We start from the raw sequence: 20868 nt of genomic DNA on the forward strand, positions 1-20868 counted from the left end.
GTCTTCTATGCATTGTCCACCGAGAAGATCTGGGCAGCTTCTGTTACTGCACCACAGTTACGCTATCCTTGCAGCTAATCCCCTTCTGTTACTGTTTAGACAAGAGTTCTGCTCCTCTGTTTTAAGACTTACTTTTGGTCTTGTGCTCAGAAATGTTCAGATGGGTACAGCCATCACCAAGGGTGGGGTGGGAGGGCAGAGGGGAAATAAAAAATGAAGCATCAGTCTTGAACTCTTTGTATAGGATGGATATAAAAAGGACAGTTTCACGCTGATCTTGTCCCAGTTACATCACAGCAACTTCAAGTAGGAGTCACACTTAGATTTTTTGTTTTTACTAGATTATTTATTGAAGTGAATCAAAGACCCAAAGGATTATCTCTCTTCTATTCAAGGAAGGGCGACTCAGTGTAAATGAGGTCACCTGGATAGTAGAGCCAATTACAGGATCTCTCAAGATCTGCCAGAGTGGATGAGACACTGAATCGGGCCTTTCTGTGAAAGCTGACAGAATATGCCCAAGACATTTTTAGTTACAATATACACTAGAGATATTTTATTTTATGCCATGCCATGCCCTGCCACTTGCAGGATCTTAGTTCCCTGACCAGGGAATCGAACCTGGGCCCTGGCAGTGAAAGTGCAGAGTCCTAACCACTGGACCACCAGGGAATTCCCTACACCATAGGTATTTAAAAAAATATTTTATTGAGAAATAATTTAAACTTCCAGGAAAGTGGCAAGTTAAAAAGTCCACCACCACCACCACCTACGTATGCTTTACCCAGATTCAGCTATTGTTCACAGATTAACTCATTTGCTTTATCAGTGTTCCTTTCCTTTTCTCTCTCCATAAAAAATTGAGGCACTTGAGAGTAAGTTGCATACATCATAGCCCTTTATCCCTAAATACTTGAATGTTTGTTTCCTAAAAATTAGCACATTTTCTTACATAACCATAGGACAGTTCTCAACTTCGGTGTGATACTTTAACCTAGCATCTGTCCAATAATGTCCTTCACAGCATCTTTCCCCTCCAGTGAAGCTTCCAGCATGATAAGACAGACATGGTAAGTTGCTGTCATGACTCACCTTTATCTTTTATGTCATTGGTATTTTTGGTGAATAAGGTTCCCCCAACTCATTTCTTAATAGAAAATGCCTCATTTTGCATTCAGTTGGTATTTCCTCATAATTAGGTGAATTACACATTGTTGGCCAGAATCCTACCTAAGTGATGTTGTGTCCTTCTTAGGACACAACAGGGGTCACTTAAGTGACCCACATTAGGGGTTACTTAATGTCCTTCTGCCCCTCACTGATGGTAAATTTTCATCACCTGGTCAAGGTGTGGTCCAGTTTGTCCACTGTATATTTTCCCCCTTGGAACAAATAACCAATACGTGTAGAGATATTTGCAGATCATGCAGATATCTTGCTCACTGAAATTTCCCCTTACAAGTTAGCATTCTCTGATGTTTCCTGTCTGAATTGATCTTTTACTATAATGGCTACAAATGATTTCTCAATTCCAGCACTTCCTCTACCTTTATCAGTTGTACTTGATTATCTATAAGCAAAAGCCCTTCTTTCTTATTTATTCATGTAATTAGTTTTCATTATGGACTTGGGATTACTTTTTTAATGGTTCTGATTCATTATTTTGGTGCTCAAATGGTCTCAGCTTTGGCCAGAGAGAACCCCTTCAGGTGAGCTCCCACATCCTTGTGACATGCTCCTAACATTTTTCTGAACACTTCCTTTTCTGGCCTAACAAGATGCCCCAGGGCCATCTTGGGCTAACCCTGTCCCAGCCTTGGAATCAGCCTGTTTTTTTTTTTTTTTTTTTTAAGAGGAAGTGGTATTAGAAGCCAAGATTTGATTTACCAAATTATTTACCAAATAATATTTGGTTTACCAAATAATATATGTGATGCACTCTGATCATTTTCTCCTTCATTAAGAATTTATTTTGGTCACAGACCAAATAGATTTCACAACCCACAGTTTGAAAAACACTGCTCTAGGGCAACTCACTTCCTTGGCACTGGCATCTTCTAAACACCCAGGCCAAGCGAGAGGTTGGTCCCTCTTCAGTGAAAGCACAACTCCAAGAAGCCCCTGGAAGCTAGCGCGGGCCTCTGAGACAGTGAGAGGCTGCTCCTCAGTGGCTGGAGCTGGGCTTCGCACTTGGCAATTACAGGCTGTGGAACTACGTTTAGGGCAACAGCTGTTTTCTGAGGCCCAAGTGTGTCTAGCTAGGTTTAGTTCTCTTCCGTGGTGGGGGAAATCAACCTTCTACATCTGCCTCTCCACAGCCTTCGCTGATGGTGGCTGCAGAGAGCTGGGATTGTGACCTTTCCCGTAGACTTGGAGCTTCTAAGGCAAGAAAAGAATGGGAGCCCACCGAACACCAGCTTGTAAGGACCGAGCCCTTGGACTGTCACCCCCCAAACCTGACAGGCACAGGATGCACTTGTTAATAACAGGGGTATTAATAACAGGGTTAATAATACTGGTAGTAGGTATTTGGGTGTAACATCTAGCTTGGTCTAAATATAAATCGGAGCTTCTGTAGGAGCTGGCTCCCTTGGTCCTGTCCTCCTAGAGAAGTTACCTTTCTTCCTGCCACCTACATAGATCTTGCAGTTATCCATACCTTTTGGGATCAGTGCAGACTTTTAAATTCCCCTACTCTGGCCCTGCACAGTCAGGTCCATTCTCAATTGCATAAAGTGTCCTTTATGTTTAGTAAAATCATCTTGTGGAATTGGGCATAAAATAGCCAAAGCTAGTTCACTGTTTTCCCTCGTTTCATTTTTGTTTTTATACACTGTATGTTGTATAGAACTGAAACATCACATTTCTAAATAAGGCAGATTCTTCTATAATGTAAACTTAGATTGAGATACAGAGATCCTTATAAAGAGGAACAGAAATTGCCATTCTGGTAACATTAAATTTTTAAAAACTAAATTCTTACCAAATGCTCGGCAGTGTAGTTTCTCCATTTCTTTCTATCACCTCTTATCTGAGCACCTACCAGACTCTAGGGCTACAGAAATATGCAACTTTGCCCTGTATAAGTTCCCATCTAGTGTCTTCCCTCATGCACAGTGTTTCCTGAATGCTGGTGAGCTCAGAATTTCCAGCTGAATTTACTTCTATCATAAATAGTCATCTGGGGAATAATTTATGCATTTAATGCATTTCAGACAACAAGCAGGCAATCTGCTTAACACTGTTTCTAGAGCAAGTTTGTGACGGTGGTTTCTATTTTAATAATAATGCTAAAATAATTTTAATAATGACAGTAATGGGATTTGGAGGATTGTAATGTAGCCAGAAGGGATAAGGAGCAGAATAGGAATGATAACGCCCATTTTAGAGTTTGGGAAGCTGAGGCCCAGAGAAGGGAAGAATCTATCTGTGATGGAACTGGACCAGGTGCAAGCTACCTGCCTCTACCTTCTACCAGTCTCAGCTCCACAGTTTCATCTTAAAAGCAGTTGCCTTTACTTTTTTTTTTTTTTTTTTTTTGCGGTACGTGGGCCTCTCACCGTTGTGGCCTCTCCCGTTGCAGAGCACAGGCTCCGGACGCGCAGGCTCGGCGGCCATGGCTTACGGGCCCAGCCGCTCTGCAGCATGTGGGATCTTCCAGGACCGGGGCACGAACCCATGTCCCCTGCATCGGCAAGCGGACTCTCAACCACTGCACCACCAGGGAAGCCCTGTAGCCTTTACTTAAGGGGCAAGATCTTTTAAGAGCTGCCCACACATATTTGGAAAACAAGCGCTCAAAAATTGGGAAGCAACAATGCAGGTTTCAGAATAGTGCTATAAGAAAGGAAAATAATAAACTAGTCTGCCCTTTAATTGTGAGCAAGACTTCCTGATTCTGAGATAAATTTCTTCCATATTTTGTTCAGTTCACTAATTCAAAAGAAAATGTGCCTTGCACTAAATTGAAAAGAAATTTTAAAATTTAAAAATGATTTGGGTTGTGGCTGGTTCTCAACTGCTCATAAGTCACTAATCTGCGATGCTGAGTTGCTGCATTTGGATAAATCTTAGGAGAAGATGAAGCTGGGCAGGCTCCTCCCATGCCAGTGACCCCTGCATGCCGTGGCTAAAACAAAGGCCTTTTAAGAACCTTAGTCTCTAAGTCCAGTGGGCGGCTTTGTCTTGCCTCTCTCAGCCTGGAAGTTCTGTTTTCCAAAAAGCAAAGGGCAGTTAAGCAGAATGAAATTGAACAGGTTATGATGGGAAATCTCTGAGCCACAGAAAACTTCCTATCAAATTTCTAGCAGAGGAGAGTTTAGAAATTCCTAGGGCTGGCAGAAGCTTCAAGCCCTCTTAGCACTGGTGAGTTGGGTGCAAACCCTGCGGGGAAGACTAGGTTGAGTCAGGAACCCTCTTTGCCACCCCTCTTTGCTCTAGGCCACCTTAGGAGGGCTAACAACCCTCCTTTTCATTCTAGATGGCTGCTTGTACGACATATAGATATGACTGCATTTAAGGGTTAAGGCTCACATCAGTGGAATTTTTGGTAGTTCACTCTGATAGGTAAGACTGGCCAGCAAGCTCTCAGAAAAGTTATTTGTTGTCCCTGCTCTGTTACCCACTGTAAGCTCTGCTCTTAAGGGCAGGGAAGCATGGTCCGGCTCCATCCCAGAAAAAGACACACACACAAAAGCTCAATCCCCGAGCTGTGCATTTGCAATGCTATAGTGATCAGTAAGTTGAATGTATCTGCTTTACATAAAGCCTTAGAAAATTATCTTCAGGAATGCTTTGTTGAACTTAATGCTTCAAAAAAAGGGGGAAAAAAGATGCGGTATTAAAGTTTATTTCTAAGAGATGTAGAATATTGCAGTTTTGAACATTAAATCTGTTGCAACTATAAATCCCTCCATTATTTCCATCCATTCAGAAAAACAAAGCCAAAGGAGAATTTCTTGGGAAGAAACGAAGGGATTTCCCTAGGTGATGAGCTGAAGAGGCAAGGCTTCCCCTGCCCTGTCTCTAGAGGAAGCCATAGCAGCAGTTTCTGTCAATTAACAAATGTTACTGCCACTCTGGCTTTAAAAAGTGACAGGGAGCAGCAGGACTTTTGTTTAGGACTTTCATGGTTACTTTGTGAGGAGAGTGTAAATCCCCTACAATGAGTTAATTAGACCTAGTTTCTTAAATAAAATCAGCTACATAATATATATACACATATATATATAGTTTTTCTTTCCTAGTTAACATTCTTTCAGTCTTAGGTACATGGACCAAACCCAACACAGCCCTACCCTTACTTCCCACCACACAGTCCTGAACAAACTTCCACTGAGAGCTCTGAGAAGCAGGGAGGCTAGTGCAGCAGCTGTCAGGAACCAAGGCACAGGCACAGGCAGGGCAAACTGAGGGGGTAAACTGAGTTGTGTGGGATAGGCTGCCACTGGCCACCTGGAGTCACAGAACCCTGCCCCCACCCTAAGCAGGGGGTGTGGCGGGGTGTCCAGATCACACTCGAGTTTTCCCATCCCTTACAGTTCTATCTTTTAAAGGCACATCTAGAAATGGTGCAACTGGGGGCTGGGGCAAGCTGCAAGCAGTTGCTACCCAGGGGTTAAGGGGTTACAAGGCTCCATGGCAGAGCAGTGAGGCTGTCCTTGCCCTCCCCCAGACGGAGGGGTAGGGGGAATCTTGGAATCCAGCCTGTTTGGGTGGAGGCCTGGGGAGGGGCCAGCAACAGGAAAGACTAGGGCCTGGTCAATATGCAAGTACTTAACAGGTCTTTGGTGCTTGTGCAGCAGCATCACCTTTATGTACAATGACCGCTATCGCCAGCAAAGCCGGCGGGGGGGGTAGCTGGAGAGGAATTGCTGGCCTGACTCCACTCCCTACATTGACCCTCTGTTGCACAAGGGCACAAAGCTCAGGAAGTCTAAACTGCAGTGAATGTACAAGTAGATTTTAGAAAGGGTTTCCTGAAGACAGACCTGGGAAAGTTAACTTCCTTCCCCAGTTCTGCTGAAGATCACGAGACATTGAGCCTGAGCACTACCCAACCAACAGTTTTGCCTCTTGGTCTTCCTCACAGATGAGAAATTCCTAGGCTTTCTCCTTAGATATGAGTTGAGTACTGGAAGGGTCCCTGGAGGGCCCAGGCAGTGAGCAGGGGACAGAGGTTCTAAGGGCCCAGAGAGCTGCCCACCTCACAGGCCCCTGGGCTCCAGGACCAGCCAGTTCTCGGTGACCATCTGCACATCCTGGCCACTCAGAGGCTCCCGCAGCCTCACCTTCACCTCCAGCTTGCCCCCAGTGGGCTTCCTTCCGTCCAGGACCTGTGAGGACCACGGAGAGGGAGATGGTAACTGAGGGGGAAGGGGTGGGGAGCAGGGAGCTCCCTGTGCTCACAGGTGAGGAGAGAGAGGAGCTAAAAGCATCCTGCATCTCAACACCAGAGTCTCCATCTCAGGACAACCCCACCCTCCTGCTGTTTGATGGTGGTGGTTTTAGGTAAGTCTTATTAAAAAAGTCATATGTAAATCCAAATAAGCACCAATGCTCTGAAGTGGAAGTGAGAAACCTAGAGCTCTGCTTACTCAATTTTCCCCACAGTCCCCTTGGCAACTCCTGGAAGAAATGCTCTGGCTTCAAGGTGCAGCCTGAAAAATCACTGAGCCCAAAACTTCAGTTCACAGATGGCCCAGAGAAGTGAATGATACCGTCACACAGCCACTGTGCAGCAAGGTCAGGACGTGCTTGTCTTTCCAGCCGCCACGCTACTTCCCTCCTATGCAGGAGACGGGGCGGCTGGAGTTCAAAGCAGTGCTACAGAATTGTGAAGTCTAACCAACCTCACTGGGGCTGATACAGGCCCCACTTAAGAACTCCCCCTAACAGGCAGAGGCAATGTAGTGGGAAAAGCCCCAGCCTACGAAGGCATCAGCCAGGGTCTGGGCCTAGTTGTGCCAGAGAGGCTCTGTCCGAGCTTGTGGAACGCCCTTCTCCTCTGGGAACCTTAGTTGCCTCATCATCAGGGGCAAGTTCTGGGAGTCCCTGTGAAATTCAGTGAGTTCAGGGAAGCTTAAGGAGCTGTCTGGGGCTGATTCCTAAACACGGACTAGCTGTGTTCTGGTGGGTCCCTCCTCAGGAAATACATTATCAACTTTATGTCCAGAGCTTGTTCTACTTCATCACGTTGCCAGACAACTGCCTGAACCATAACCTGCCCCCAGACACCTAGGAATCTGTGTGTGCCAAGTTGACAGCTGTGATCAAGCCCCTCAAAAGCCCCCTAGTCCACCGTCCCTGGGAGCCTGAGTAGTGCAGAGCGTCTTGGAAGGACTGTAGCTACTTCCTCTCTGGGTGACGCTGTGAAATTTTCTCAGACCCTCTAATCTCTTCATTTGTGAAATGGGCATAGCACATACTCTATAGCACACTTATGGATATTTTTAAATTAATGGGCACAGAAAACCCACAACAGGGACTGATGTTCAGTGAACGTTGGCTCTTTTCTTGCCAAGTCCTCCGATTTGCCCACCCTACCTCCACAATCTCTCTGATCTCACACTCATTCTCCAGACGCTCCAGTTTCAGGTGGGCTGTGCCGACCAGCTTGTCACTTCTGAAGAAGGATCTGGAAAGCCAAGAGTCAGCAGAGGATTGGACTGGGCAGGGAAGGCAGAAATGAGCTGGCTAAACCCAGCACAAGAAAACTGAATAGTAGCAGGGGCAGCAGCAGCAACAGAAACCAATCCTTCCCCCCAGCCCACCTTGGCAGTGTGACTGACCAGAGCCCTCACCCTTTGTGGAAGATTTCAAACTTGATTCCTTTGCTTTGAATCACCCTCCTGAAGCCCCGGTGGTTTCGGTTGATGTTTAGTTTGAAGAGCTGATTAAATTCTGCAAGAGTGGGGAGAACACAGAGGAACTTGGCTCTCAGGGATTTCCTGACGAAGTGGAAACTGGCTCAGGGCTGGCCTCTCCTCTCAATCTTTCTGCCTGCAATTCGGAGTCACTGCCACCAGAGGGAGGTAGAGAGAGCATCGAGGTCCTGGCCTTGAAGTCCACTTGGACAGTTCTTGTTAGACACAGATCAAACCAAAATGGGAAAGGCTTGGAATTTGGAGTCAGGATTCCTGGATTCAAGTCCTGTTTCCACCATCTCCTTGCTGTGAGGCCCTAGGCAAGTCCCTCTACCTCTCTGAGCTTCAGTTTCCCCAATTACCTTAGAGAAGTAGTAGTAATACCTGCCTTTATCTCCTAAGCTGAGAAGACCAAGTAAGATAATAGATCTGAAAGCACTCTGGAAACACAAGTGCTGCACAGATATATCAGAGGGTGAGAGGGAGGAGAAAGCAGCCCTCACGTGGGTCCTCACCTGGAGAGTTTGTGTTTTTCACCACAGCTGTTTTGTTTTTTTGAGCCTGGTCCTAAAGCAGTGAGAAGAGAGGAGTCAGGACAGCTTGAAAAAACAGAGCTACAGGGCCAGGAACTCTGGGCTACATCAATGCTGAGGGAAGGGACCCACAGAGGGAATGGGCCCAAGGGTCTTCAAACCCCTCCCTATAGCCAGACTCCAGGGATGGGGAGAAATAGAGCACAGGGCCCTGGAAGGGAAGATGGGGTTCACAGGATCCTATTGCTACCTGAATCTCACCAAATTAGGATAGTGGAACTCAAACCGCACAAAAGCATCCAAGTCATCAGGGGTCACCCCTATGAAGGAGAAGCAGGAGTCAGGGTCAGAGGGAGTAGCCAGGAGTCCAGCACTTGATGCAGAGGGAGAGCCAGTGCCTCCTTAAGCAGCCAGGAGTGGAGAGTCTAGACAAGTGCCTCTTAGAGTAGGGGTGGCCCTAGGGCTACCTGGAGGGGCTGGGAGGTTCATTCCCCGGACAACAATCAGATGCATTTCTGTGCTGTTCAGTTCTGCGAAGATCCTAGAGCCACGAAGCAAGGAGAAAGAGCCCAAAGTGAAGGAGAGCAGTAGGAAAAGGTCCCCTCTTCCAGTGGCTGCCCACCCAGCAGGGTGGTGGACAAGAGGAGAGTGGGCCCAGGGAAGCAAAGCTTGTCTGAGTAGAAGCAGCAGAGCTGGCGTGCAGACCTCGGTCTGTGACCCCTAGTCCAGGGCTCTTTCCCCAGCCACCACACAGCTCTGAGTCCCTCCTCACAGACAGGCACCATGTCCTACTGCTCCCCAGCCCCAGGGCCTACTTCAGGGTCAAGCCTGGGAAGCTTCACTCAAGGGGCCTAAGTCTCCACCCCTGGCTCCCAGCTTCTTGCCCAGTCCCTGCCTGGAGCCACGGTCTCCCTTAGGCTTTGGCACCTCACAGTTTGGAATGTCTTCAGCTCAAAGTGGTGGCTGGGAGGGTCAAGGCCCTGGGCCTGGGCCAGCTGCAGGATCTCAAGCTGCTTCTTGCGGTCTTGAGCAAGATTCTCAAACCTGACAGGGACAGGTGTGCACATCAGCATGGCAGGGCTCATTTTCTGCTCCCCACCCCACAAGCTCCAGCCCCAGCCCCGCACTTACCGGGTAGTCTCGGCCACATTGCCCTGGTGCATAAACTGCTTGGAGAACAGCACACACTTCTGAAAATGGGGGCTCAGAGTGAATCCAGAGTCCAGAGCAGGACCCGTCTAGGTTGGCCTTCGAGGCCTGACTTCTGAAAGGTCCAACCTTCTGTAGACTCACCCCTCTCCTCCAACACGTACCTCAAGTTCACTGCTCCCAAGTCCCATTGCACTTCTCTGAGTTTTTGCTGTTTCCTCTCCTGAGGATAGCCATTCCCCTAAATTCCCTTAGCAAACTCCTATTCTTCATTAAAACCTAACAGAAAGGGACTTCCCTGGTGGCGCAGTGGTTAAGAATCCGCCTGCCAATTCAGGGGACACGAGTTCGAGCCCTGGTCTGGGCAGATCCCACATGCCGCGGAGCAACTAAGCCTGTGCGCCACAACTACTGAGCCTGAGCTCTAGAGCCCACGAGCCACAACTATTGAGCCCGCGAGCCACAACTACTGAAGCCTGTGCTCCTAGAGCCCGTGCTCCACAACAAGAGAAGCCACGGCAATAAGAAGCCCGCACACAGCAATGAAGAGGAGCCCCAGCTTGCCGCAACTAGAGAAAGCCCACGCGCAGCAAAAAAGACCAAGGCAGCCAAAAATAAACTAATTAATAAATTAAAAAAAAAACCTAATAGAAATATCACTTTAGAAAGCAGACTTGCAGGCAGCCGTTCAGATAGATACACATACACCCAGTTATACATCTATGTATATCTTACATACATACACACACACACACACACACACACACACACGCATATCTGTCTCCCCAAACACTTCTTCCTCCCATCTTCAAAGTAATTCCCCCTGCACTCTGTTTGAACTTCATAACCACCCTGGCAAGAGGGGCATTAATCATCCATTTTATAGATGAGGAAAGTGTGGTTCAGAGAAGGGAAGTGCCTTACCCAAGATCACACAGCCAAGTAAGCAGAAGAGCTAGAATTTGAATCCTATCTTGCCTTTCACCAAGGGGAGGCTGTGGGCACTGAAAGGGGAGGACAGACAAGCAGTTTACTGACCTCATGTTGCTCCAGAAGCATTTTTTGTAGCTGGGCATACACCTCCTCAGCCTTCTGAGAGAGTCGCAGGTCCTCATGGTGGATCAGGATGAAGTCGCCCTCCTCATCCGTTAAGGGTGAAGGCACCTGCCCAGGTCACAAGGCCCCTCAGGGGCCTCAAGAGTTAGATTATTCCTCTACTGAGCCTAACAGACACAGGAATCCAAACGAAATGTTTCTCCAGCCTCTAGTAACCTCCAGTGATGGGAACTCATTGCCTGCCATCCTATCCCAGGCTGCTACAATGCTCTGCTTTCCTCTGGCCTTGCCCGTCCTGGTCAGCTCTCACCACAGGCAGCCCCCCTGGCCTCCCCTGGCCTCTCTTGGGGTCCTGGGACAGAGAGATGCATAAGCACAAGGCTTTCTCAGCTGTCACCACATCCTACTCAGGTCCCACGTCCTCCAAGCAGCCACCTTGTTCAGTCTGCATGTCCAGCCGGCCACCCACCTCTCTGACTGAGAAGTCCTGCTGCTCATTAACCAGGCGACACTCACCTTGGAGAGGTCCACAGGTCGGCCAGCCCGCACCTGGATGATCTGAGCCTCAAGGGATTTGGCCACCCGCAGATGGGCTTTGGCCTGCTCCAGGTCCTGGCCACGCTTGGCCTGCAGGGCTGCCCGCTGGTATTGCAGTTTCCGTGCCTGCAGCAGGGCCACCTGTTCTTGCACTGGAGGGAGGGGACACTGGTCAGAGCCATGCCTGCCTCTCACTAGAGCCTTCACTCCTCCATCCCTCTTCTCCCCAACTCACCAGCCGGACTCAGTGACTCCTTAGAACTCGAGGCTTTGGGCTCAGGCAGGGGCCGGGATGAAGGGACCAGAGGCTGTGCTGGCTTCTTGGCCACTGGGGCCTGGGATGGGGGCTCATCCTGCAGGTGCCCAGGAGGCTGTCACAGGAGGCTGTTCCCCACCCCGGCCATGGCAGTTTCCAGACTCGGGCTCTCTTCCTAACACTGTACTACTTACTCACTGTGTGACCTGAAAGGAATGGCTTTCCCTCGTGGGCCCTAGAGAGTCTCAGAGCTAGAAGAAGCCTCAAAAGCTCTCTGAGCTAACCTCCCAACATGAGACAGCAGGGTAATGGGGATCAAACCTGGGCTCTGGAGTCAGAAACACCTTGGTCTGAATCCAGCTCTGCTAATTCCTAGCTGGGTGCCCTTGCCCAAGTTTTTTCTCTGTAAAGTAGAAGAAAGAATATCTACCTCGCTGGACACCAGTGTTTGGGTTCACCCCTCATCTGCTGTTTCCCCCCACCAACCCCTGGAGCCTCGGGCACTCAGCCAAACCTTGTCCTCGTCCTCGTCTTCCTCTGCGGGGGCTGCATCCTCTGAGGAGGCCAGTTTCTGGGCAGCTGCTAAAGTAGCTGCCACCACGTCCTCCTCGGTACCCACAGTGGGCTCCCAGCCAGGTATAGGGGGGAATCCTGTAGAAGAGAGACAACGGGGAGAGGGTTCGGGTAGCCCTGGGGAGGCACCCGATTGCTGCCGGTCCTGTGTGGGTCCTCCTGGGCACGGCTGGGATGGGTGCCTCCCCCAGAGCGGAGGCAGATCTGTGAGAAATCGTTTCCCCTTCCCCCCATCCTGCTCAGGGACCTCATAAGCCCCCAGGCCAAGCCCCACTCACCTGGAGGAACAGGCAGCTCAGCAAAGTCAACTTTCCGTCCTGCTCGGTGGGCTCGAATGGCATCTTGATATTGCTGCAGGGAAGGAAGGGAGGGAGGGGTTGATGGTGGGCAGCAGTCTGCAGGCTCCACTCAGGGAGAGACAGGAAGAGGACAAAGACAGCAGCCCCAGGAGGAAAAAGCACCCCTGAGGCAGCAAGAGCTCCAGAGAGAGACAGACAGATGAAGACTCAAAGACCAGGGAGCAGACAGACAGCAGCCAGCCAAGGAGGGAGGCTGCAGGCCCACCTTGGCAATACGCTCGTGCATCCGGGCCTTGCGCTCATCCCCACTGCCCCGAGCCTGGGTGCCTGCCTCACGGTACTTGTTCAGCCTCTGCTGCAGGGCGTCTAGCACTGTCTGTGGCTCAGCAGGGGCCACTTGAAAGGAGAAAGGAGACAGCCTCAGCTCTGCCTGCCTCCCCCCAGGCCCCCACTCCATAGTCTCATCATCCGGTCCTACCTGGGGTGGCCGGGATGTCAGGGGCCATCACTGGCTGCACTCGCTCTACTGCTGGGTGTACCTCTGCGGGTGCTGTGGAGGCCTTGGAAGCCTGTGGGAGGGGCTTCAGGTCTGGGGGACCCAGAGCAGAGGTGTAGATGTAGGTGTGGGTGGGGTGCCTGGCCAGCCCCAGCCCCAGCCTGAGCAGGCTCCCCCCACCCATTCCCACACTGACCCTCAGGTGCTGGGGGCATGGCACTCAGGTCGACAGGCTGCCCCTTCTCCAGGGCCTCCAGGACGGCCCCAAATCTCTGCAGCAGGAAGAAAAGCAGGTGTGGGCATAAGCCAGGGAACCCCAAGGATCTGGGCTGAAAAACTACCCCCCAGGCCAGTCTCACTGAAGCCCAGTCGAGCTGTGTGACCTTGAGCAGGTCACCGCCCCATCTGTGAAATGAGGGATTGGACACAGGACCTCTGAACCAGATGCCATACCTTCCCAATCCTCATGAGCTCTCGGGCACGATCTAGGTTTCCAGCCCGCTTGGCGTTCAGGGCAGCCACTTTGTACTCTCTCTGTCGGGCCAACAGCAAGGCCCGTGGGTCTGGGTCTGAATCAGGGGGCCCAGAAATACTAGGGCTGCCCAAGAGGCTTGTCTCAGGCTGGGAGGGGTTGTCTATGGAGAAACAAAAAGTCCACAGAGAGGATATGAAGGTCAAAGAAGAAGGTCACCAGTGCTTCCAGGTCTGGTTGGCCTGAGGACCTCTTAGGGAAGGTGTGACTGACAGCAAGGGAACAATGACAGGATGGGGAGGCAGGCCTTGGGCTCTGACCTTGGGAACCAGGATGGGATCTGACTCTCTCCAGATACCTGGCTCCACGGAGGGGGGAGCTGGGGGTTCTGCTTCAGGGTTCCTGCTGGTTGTTTCCTGAGGGGCCAGGGGCCTCTTGCCCAAGGCCACTGGAGGTGGGATCTCATCCTCACTGATCTTCCTGCCTTTCCTCACAGCAGCCAGCTGGGACTCCAGAGTCTGAGGGAGAGAAGAACCAGAAACCTAGCCAGCCATCACGGCCTGGACCCTGCTCAAAGACAGGCCCAGGATCCTTCCCCTCTGCGAGGCTGGCGGGGAGGCTTCCCCTCCGCTGGCCCAAGCTCCTCCGGTGCCTCACCCTCTGCCCTCACCGCCCTCAGCCCCACGACTAGCCCTGCTCCCCAGTCGAGCCCAACCCACCTTCAGGCCGCGCTCACAGCGCCTGGCTTTGGCCGCTTCACCTGTCTCCTTGGCACTGGCCACCGCCTCCCGGTAGTTGTGGATCCGATCCTCCAGCAGAGCCTGCAGCCCCTGAGGCCCTGCAGCCTGTAGATACTTGAGTTCAGGGCCCCACCACTCCAGGGCCAGCCAGGCCCTTGCTGCTCCCTCCCTGCAAGGAAGCTGCCCCGGAAAACGAAGCTCTTGGATTCAAGGAGAAGGAAGAACCTAAAAGCCTCAAGGTGGGAGGCAAAGACTCACTGGAGAGGCCAGAGGCCATGTCAGAGGCAAACACAGAGGCCCAGACAATCTGTGGAGGCCAGGAAATGGCTGCAGGGGGCAGTCTGGGAGAACAGAGAGGCCTTTGAGGCCGGCAACCACCAAGGAGTTTCTTGGGCTCAGCCTCTGCTTGGGGCAGCTGCTGAAGGAGGGCCCTGGAAAGAGTTCACAGTATTCCCAGGCAAGCCGTGCTCCGTGTGTTATACATGGACATGCAGGCACAAAGGACATGGACAAAGGCACGATGGACCCTCCAGAACCCACCTGAGCCTCTGGGACTGAAGCTGTTAGGAGAGCTGTCTGCACTGGAGGTTCAATGTTCTCCTGTTCCTTCTCAGAGCCACCTGGGCTGGCTGTCTCCTCGCCATCCAAGGGCCCAGCCTCCTCATCTGCACCCAGGACCTCCTGCAGCTCAGTCTGGGGAGACACAAGTCCCAGGAGCTGGGGAGCCTCATGACCATACCCACGACAGGACCCGAGAATCAAGGACACTCTCCCCCAGCAGTATTTCCCAGTATCACTCACTGTGCCTGAAAGTCCCCTTTACCAAAACACTCCTTTAATCTGACCAGGGATAGGCTTGAAATCAGTGAAGCCTCCAAATCTGAAAATCCCCAAGTACAGAGCTCAGACCACACATCAAAGGGGACAGATCTCACACCACACAGTCAGGAAAAGGGCCCAGGAAGGGCAAGGCACTCAGTCAACATCAGCGCACACAGAGGGAAGCACCCCAGGCCTCCTCCGCAGGCTTGACCACAGAGCCCTCCAACACCAGCCCGGCAGACGCACCAGCAAGTCTGCATCGTCCTCCAGCCCTTCCTCCTCCTCCTCCTCCACATCCCGCAGGCAGTCTGCCGCCAACTTCTCGATGTGGGCCATAGGCAGTGGGGCTGGGGGAAGAGGGTCACAGCAACTCAGAGAAGATTCCCAAGGAGTAAAGGAGGGACTTCAATCCACTGAGCTGGCAGGCACACCCAGGTAGAAATCCTCCTTCCCCTCGACAGCCAAAGTCCCACCTCTGCTCTTCCTTTATGACCCAGTGCAGAAGACCCTCAGCAGGGAAACCTGTCCAGGCCCTCCAACAGGCAACAAGCTGCTCCCTTCTTGGCACTTTTGCTGTGGTAGTTATTCACAGACATATCCATCCATTCCCCCTAACCACACCTTTCACATATATATAAAGATTTTTAACATTCATTTGAGCTTCACAGTAATTCTGCAAGACAGGTAATACTGGGAACTCCTGGCGGTCCAGAGGTTAGGACTCTGCGCTTTCACTGCCAAGGGCCTGGGTTCAATCCCTGGTTGGGGAACTAAGATCCCACAAGCTGTGCAGTGTAGCCAAAAAAAAAAAAAAAAAAAAAAAGACAGGTAATACTATCCACATTTTATGTATGAGTAAACTGAGAACTTTATTAATTTTCCTAACATTGCAATCCTGGTAAATGGCAGAGCCAAGATTCAAACCCAGGCTCATCAAACCCAAAGCAGGTTTGGACTGAGAGAGAAGTGATGGCCATCGTTCTCCCCAACCAGTGAGCCCCTTCTTGGGTCCTCTCCTTGTCCTCAGCTCAGGAGCACACGGGATGGGAGATGGTTCTTTTTAAGGGTTCCTGGTTTAGACCCTCTGACCCTCCCAGGCTTCAGGTCTCTGTCCTCTTCCAAGCTGGGGAGGGAGATACCACTTATTCATTCATTTGACACAATTTCTGTGCACTCATTATGTGCCCAGTTCAGCCTGTGCTGAGCCCCTAGTCTATACCAGGCCCTGGCTAGGGCTAAGGATAGGGACCTGAGTCAGCCTGCGACTCAGACTGCTGACTGTCCACAAGGGAGAGGGCGCAGTCCAGAAAGGAGTGAGCTCCCCATCACACAGCCAAGTGAGCAGGGCAAGATGGCCTCTTGGTGGGAATGCTGCAGAAGGGACATGGATATCAGAAGGACCGGATGATCTGGCCGGCTCCCCACCCCCTGCAGAGCCCACCTGGCCCCAGCATCAAGTGCTCCAAACTCACCCTGCCCCTTGGGTGCTGGCTTCTTGCCTGTGGTCCCTGCTTCCCCAGTGAGGGCCAGCAGCTCAGCCTCCAGGTCCCCATCATCTTCAGTCTCCTCCATCCCCAGCAGCATGTCCTCAGGGCTGAACTCCATAAACAGCCCAAGCTGAGAGGAGACACACAACGAGGCAGAGGGTGGAGCCTAGCCCCAGAGCCAGCCTCCAGGAGCTCAGCGGCTCCTTCGCTGTCTGTGGGGCCTAATGTGCAGAAAGGGAAACTGAGGCCTGCAACATTACCCCGTGGGATGCTTATCTCCCTGGTGACTCTACAAAGAACCCAGTAAGACCACACTACCATTATGATTACTAGCAACACTAACAGCACTAGTTGCCGGGCAGGGTACGTAGCAGCACTCCATGTGACCATCTCAGTTACTTCTCATAATCCTGAGATACGTCCTATTTTCTTTTAAATTGTGGTAAAACACATGTAGTGTGAAAACCACCATCTTAACAGCTTTTAAGTGTAGAGTTCAGCGGCGTTAAGTACATCCACATTGTTATGCAGCAATCACCACCATCCGTCCGCAGAACACTTATCTTGCAAAACTGAAACTCTGTAAACTCTGTACCCATTAAACAACTCCCCATTGCCCCCCCCCACCCCGTAACCACTATTCTACTCTTTGTCTCTATGACTTTGACTACTCTAAGGTAGGTTCTATTTTTATCTCCATTTTCAGATGAAACTGAGACAGCCTTGTAAGTGGCAGAGCTAGAATTTAAAATAAGGTCTTGTGTCTTGAGTCTATGCCCCTTATCCTACCACCTCCCTTACCTGCCTCTTTTAAGACAATAAAAATGGGCTAAGAAGTCTCAGAACTTGCACCCAGAAGAAATAAAGGGAGAAAATTAGAGACCCCATCAGTCCCCGACTTGGGCCACAGCCCAAGTCGTGGGCAAGCAAAGCTGTGGCCCTAAATGAGGAATCCATGAGCGCACTGAGACTCCATCAGAACACCCTAAACTCTGGCGGTTCTTGAACCCTCCAGGTCATTCACACGGAGGTGGCCACGGCAGGAGGAAGCCTGGGATGAAACACACGAGAGTTCAGGCCTCATCTCCCACAGGTGTGTGGCAGGGGCGGGTCAGAGGGTCTCTAAGGGTTCTGCCAACTCCAGGAGGCATGGCTCAAAGTCTCTAGACGAACAGGGAAACCACACACGTGACCCAGTTTGCCCGAGTTGTCAGAGACCCTCACGCTCAGACTGACCCAGAGGTGAAGGTGAAGGTAAAGGAGGCTGTATATCCGTACCTGCTTGGCAGCTGCCACACCCTGGTCACTGGCCTGAGGGCCCTTCCGAGGTCTTGGCCCTGGCATCTTGGCAGCCTGGACGCTCGTCTAATGGGGAGTCGAAGAGGCTCAGACTGGAGCAGCCTAGAAGCCCCGCCCCCAATGGGTGTGGTTAGTAAACTCCCAACTCAGAGAAAGAAGGCAATGCTTAACACCCAAGGCTGAAACTCCAGCCCTGGAAGTATAGCACTGAAGCAAGCACCATGGAAGATGAAAGGGACGTGGCCACCTGTTAATAGGCTTAAGGGGGGGAGTGTGGACACAATAAAAAGTTACCGAACTGACTGACAAATTCGTATTAAACCCAAGTGGTTGAGTGGTGAGTGGCTTAAGAAGGCAGGTTCAGGGAAGTAACTCTAGGTACAGGGTGGGTATAAGGCTGGGTAGGATTCAGAAAGGCTCTAAAACTGTGCTGTTAAACACAGTAGCCATATGTGGCTGTGTATGTTTAAATTTAATCAAGTTAAAAATCCTGTTCCTCAGCTAGTGGCTACCATCAGCCAGCACAAATAATGAACATTTTCATCACTGCATAAAGTTCTATTGGACAGTTCTGCTCTAGAGAAATCTGACTCAGCATTCTGATTCACTCAGAGACCTCACAACCATTCATAGGACCTACTGTGCATCAGAGTGTCCTGGGCATTGGGAGCGCAAGAATGAATCTGACATGGTGTCAGTCCTCAAAGAACATTTACATGGTGGAGCGTCCCTTATCACTGGACAAAACCCACACAGGGCTGCGCCAGGGGCCATGGGTGCCCAGGGGCGGCCCCTTACCCAGCAGAGAGAAAAGGCTTCTTGGAGACGGTGGTGCCCATGCTGAGTTATGAAGGTTTTGGGGGGAAGGAAGGGGAATAGGATTCCAAACATAGGGAACAACCTGATAATGGTTCTGAGGTGACAACAGCTTGACCTGCACAGGAAAACTATCCTGGGATTAGTGGGGCATAAAGTGTGAGGCAAGAAATGGTACAAGCGAAGCTGAAAATGTGAGCAAGGGGCAAAAGAGAAAAACCTTTAAGCCTAAAGGAGTTTGGGCATGATTCTGAAGGCAATGGACGTGATGCGATCAGGTCGGCGATTCAGAAACATCCCTCTGGCTGCAGAAAGGAAGGAAGTAGGAGGGCGAACCCAGGCTGGAAGCCGTCTCGGCACCGAGCATCTTGCAACGGTCTCGGCGAAAGGGGAGAAGCTGAGACAGCGTGGGGGCGGCATTGGGGATGGAGAGAAGTAGACCGACTCCAGTTAGGGGGTAAAATCAACAGGGCTCGGAGGTTAACTAGATGTGCACTCACGGGAGGGGGCGCTCAGGATGACTCCAGGCGTCAGATTTCAGTGACTTGGGTGAACAGCTGGCGGTCAACTGAACGGGTGACACGGAGTCAGCGGGTCAGTGAGACGCGCTAAGTCTGCGGCTCCGGGGGCACCGGGCTGGGGGCAGCGGTGCTGTACCAGGCCCGGGCTCAGGCGAGAGAAGGGCAGGGAGTGCGCAGGGGAGGGGAAGCCGGGGACCCCACTCCCGAGCTGCAGGACGCGCCGCCCTGCCCTGCCCAGCCGCCTCCATCTCCCCCGCCGTCCCCTCCTCTTCCCTCGCCAGTGGGCGGGATCGCGGCATACCTCGAGGCGGATCCGAAACCGACCCGGGCCTTCTCCCGCCGGGGACCGCCCAGGCCTCCCGCGGCCCCTGGGCCGCCGAGGAAGCCGCGACAGGAAGCGCCCCGGCGGGAGGCGCCTCGCGCTCTAACACGTGACTCCACGACGGTGCGGCGCGTATTACGCATGCGCAAGGCAAAGCGGGCGTGGCGCTCCAACAGGTGACTCCAAGGGTGAGGTTCTCAGCGCGCAGGCGCCTTCGGGCAGGTAACGCAAAGTTTTCACGGAGGGTTGTTGTACAGTTCAGGGTTGTCCGGCTGCTTGTGCAAACGCAGCAGGTTTGAACCCTGTCCTTGCCCATTTATTAATACAATTTACCCGCCAAGCTTCTCCCTTACTCCCACTCTGAGGCTGTTTGGGCGTAAGCTCACTTATCTAGCCTCAAGTCCTCGTCCCGCCCCTCGGCGTGGAGGTGAGGATGGTGCAGCCTCCGCCCTAGAGAAGCGGTTTCTCTGCTCACCATCTTCCGCAGTGCCCTGTGTAACTGAGTCTCTAAGGAAGAGAAATGGGGCTCACCATCTTCTTCTTATTCAGCACTTAAATGTACCTTTTCCAATCAGAAGGCGGGTTGAATACTTAAGATATGAAAGGCAGTGTTCATTGCACCTCTTTATAAAGTTACTTCAGACAGTTCTTACTGTCTTTTAACACCAAGTTCTTACTCCGCTATCCGGTAGGGCAATGCAATGCAATTGGAGGGTAGGGGGAAGGAATCTTCCATCTAAAACCTTGCAAATCACTTCCTCCTGCCTATTTCCTAAACTTTTATCTTCCAGTTTCCTTGGACAAAGAGCTTTTCCACCTCCTTATTGCTTTTTGGTGATTTCCTGAAGAAGAGACTGTCTTTACTATTTTAAAATGGAATGTTCAGGGAACTCCCTGGTGGTCCAGAGGTTAGGACTCTGTGCTCTCACTGCTGAGGCCCCGACTGCAGTTCTTGACCTGGGAACTAAGAGGCTGCAAGCCATAAGGTAGAGCAGCCAAAAAAAAAAAAAAAAAAAGAATGTTGAAAACAAATAAAATGGAAGTTTCACTCCCATAGTTCTTCTCATTAAACTTTAAAATGTTTTATAATGAAACATTTAAGACATACAAAAATGTACAATATTTCACATTTGCTAGAATGCAAACTCCATAAAGGCAGGAGCTTTTGTTTGTTCTTTAACTTCAGTGTCTAGAGCAGTGCATGGTACACAGTAGGCACTAAATAAATAGTTACTATTTATTGTGTGAATTAACAAATACATGGGCACTTACCGCAAGTTTAAGAAAAACCAGTACAATACTCTTGAAGCCCCCTCGCCACCTCTCATGTTACAACCCTTTCCCAAAGAGATATTCAATCTCCTGAATTTGGTGTTTATTATTCCTGAGCATTTCTACTATGTATGTGTACATCCTTAAGCAAACCATAGTATTTTTTTTTTTGCAAGCTTTGACATTATATCATTGTTATCACTGCAGATATTCTTCAACTCCTTTTTTTACTCGACCTTGTTTTTAGCTTCATCCATTGATACTTATTATTTTTCATTTCTGTATGTTATCTCACAGTATGAAAATAATTCACTTTTCCAATGGCTTGCCATTACAGTGCTATGAATATTCTT

At 50.8% G+C, this 20868-nt stretch overlaps 1 protein-coding gene across 4 annotated transcripts; it reads right to left on the reverse strand.

Annotated features, from left to right (window-relative positions):
* Window positions 1–2: 2 nt before the first annotated feature.
* CC2D1B (coiled-coil and C2 domain containing 1B) lies at window positions 3–19354 on the reverse strand. Of its 4 annotated transcripts, XM_079903953.1 has the most exons (25): window positions 19223–19320; window positions 18901–18968; window positions 17564–17686; window positions 16271–16415; window positions 15045–15145; window positions 14517–14669; window positions 13956–14081; window positions 13595–13754; window positions 13218–13399; window positions 12961–13036; window positions 12747–12857; window positions 12534–12664; window positions 12248–12320; window positions 11911–12047; window positions 11376–11493; window positions 11120–11292; window positions 10586–10711; window positions 9530–9588; window positions 9326–9442; window positions 8866–8939; window positions 8660–8718; window positions 8381–8432; window positions 7803–7902; window positions 7546–7636; window positions 3–6335 (listed from the first exon to the last, which is right to left on the reverse strand). In XM_079903953.1, exons 3-25 carry the CDS (start codon window positions 17627–17629, stop codon window positions 6207–6209), a joined length of 2559 nt encoding a protein of 852 aa, XP_079760079.1. In that variant the 5' UTR covers window positions 17630–17686; window positions 18901–18968; window positions 19223–19320; the 3' UTR covers window positions 3–6206. The 4 variants fall into 4 exon arrangements, with proteins under 4 accessions (XP_079760079.1, XP_079760080.1, XP_079760081.1 ...); XM_079903954.1 differs by having other exon boundaries at window positions 18901–19354; XM_079903955.1 differs by lacking the exon at window positions 18901–18968 and having other exon boundaries at window positions 19223–19313.
* Between the last annotated feature and the right edge of the window lie 1514 nt (window positions 19355–20868).

The sequence above is a fragment of the Stenella coeruleoalba genome, assembly GCF_951394435.1.
Source record: "Stenella coeruleoalba genome assembly, chromosome: 1".
Classification (NCBI taxonomy): domain Eukaryota; kingdom Metazoa; phylum Chordata; class Mammalia; order Artiodactyla; family Delphinidae; genus Stenella; species Stenella coeruleoalba.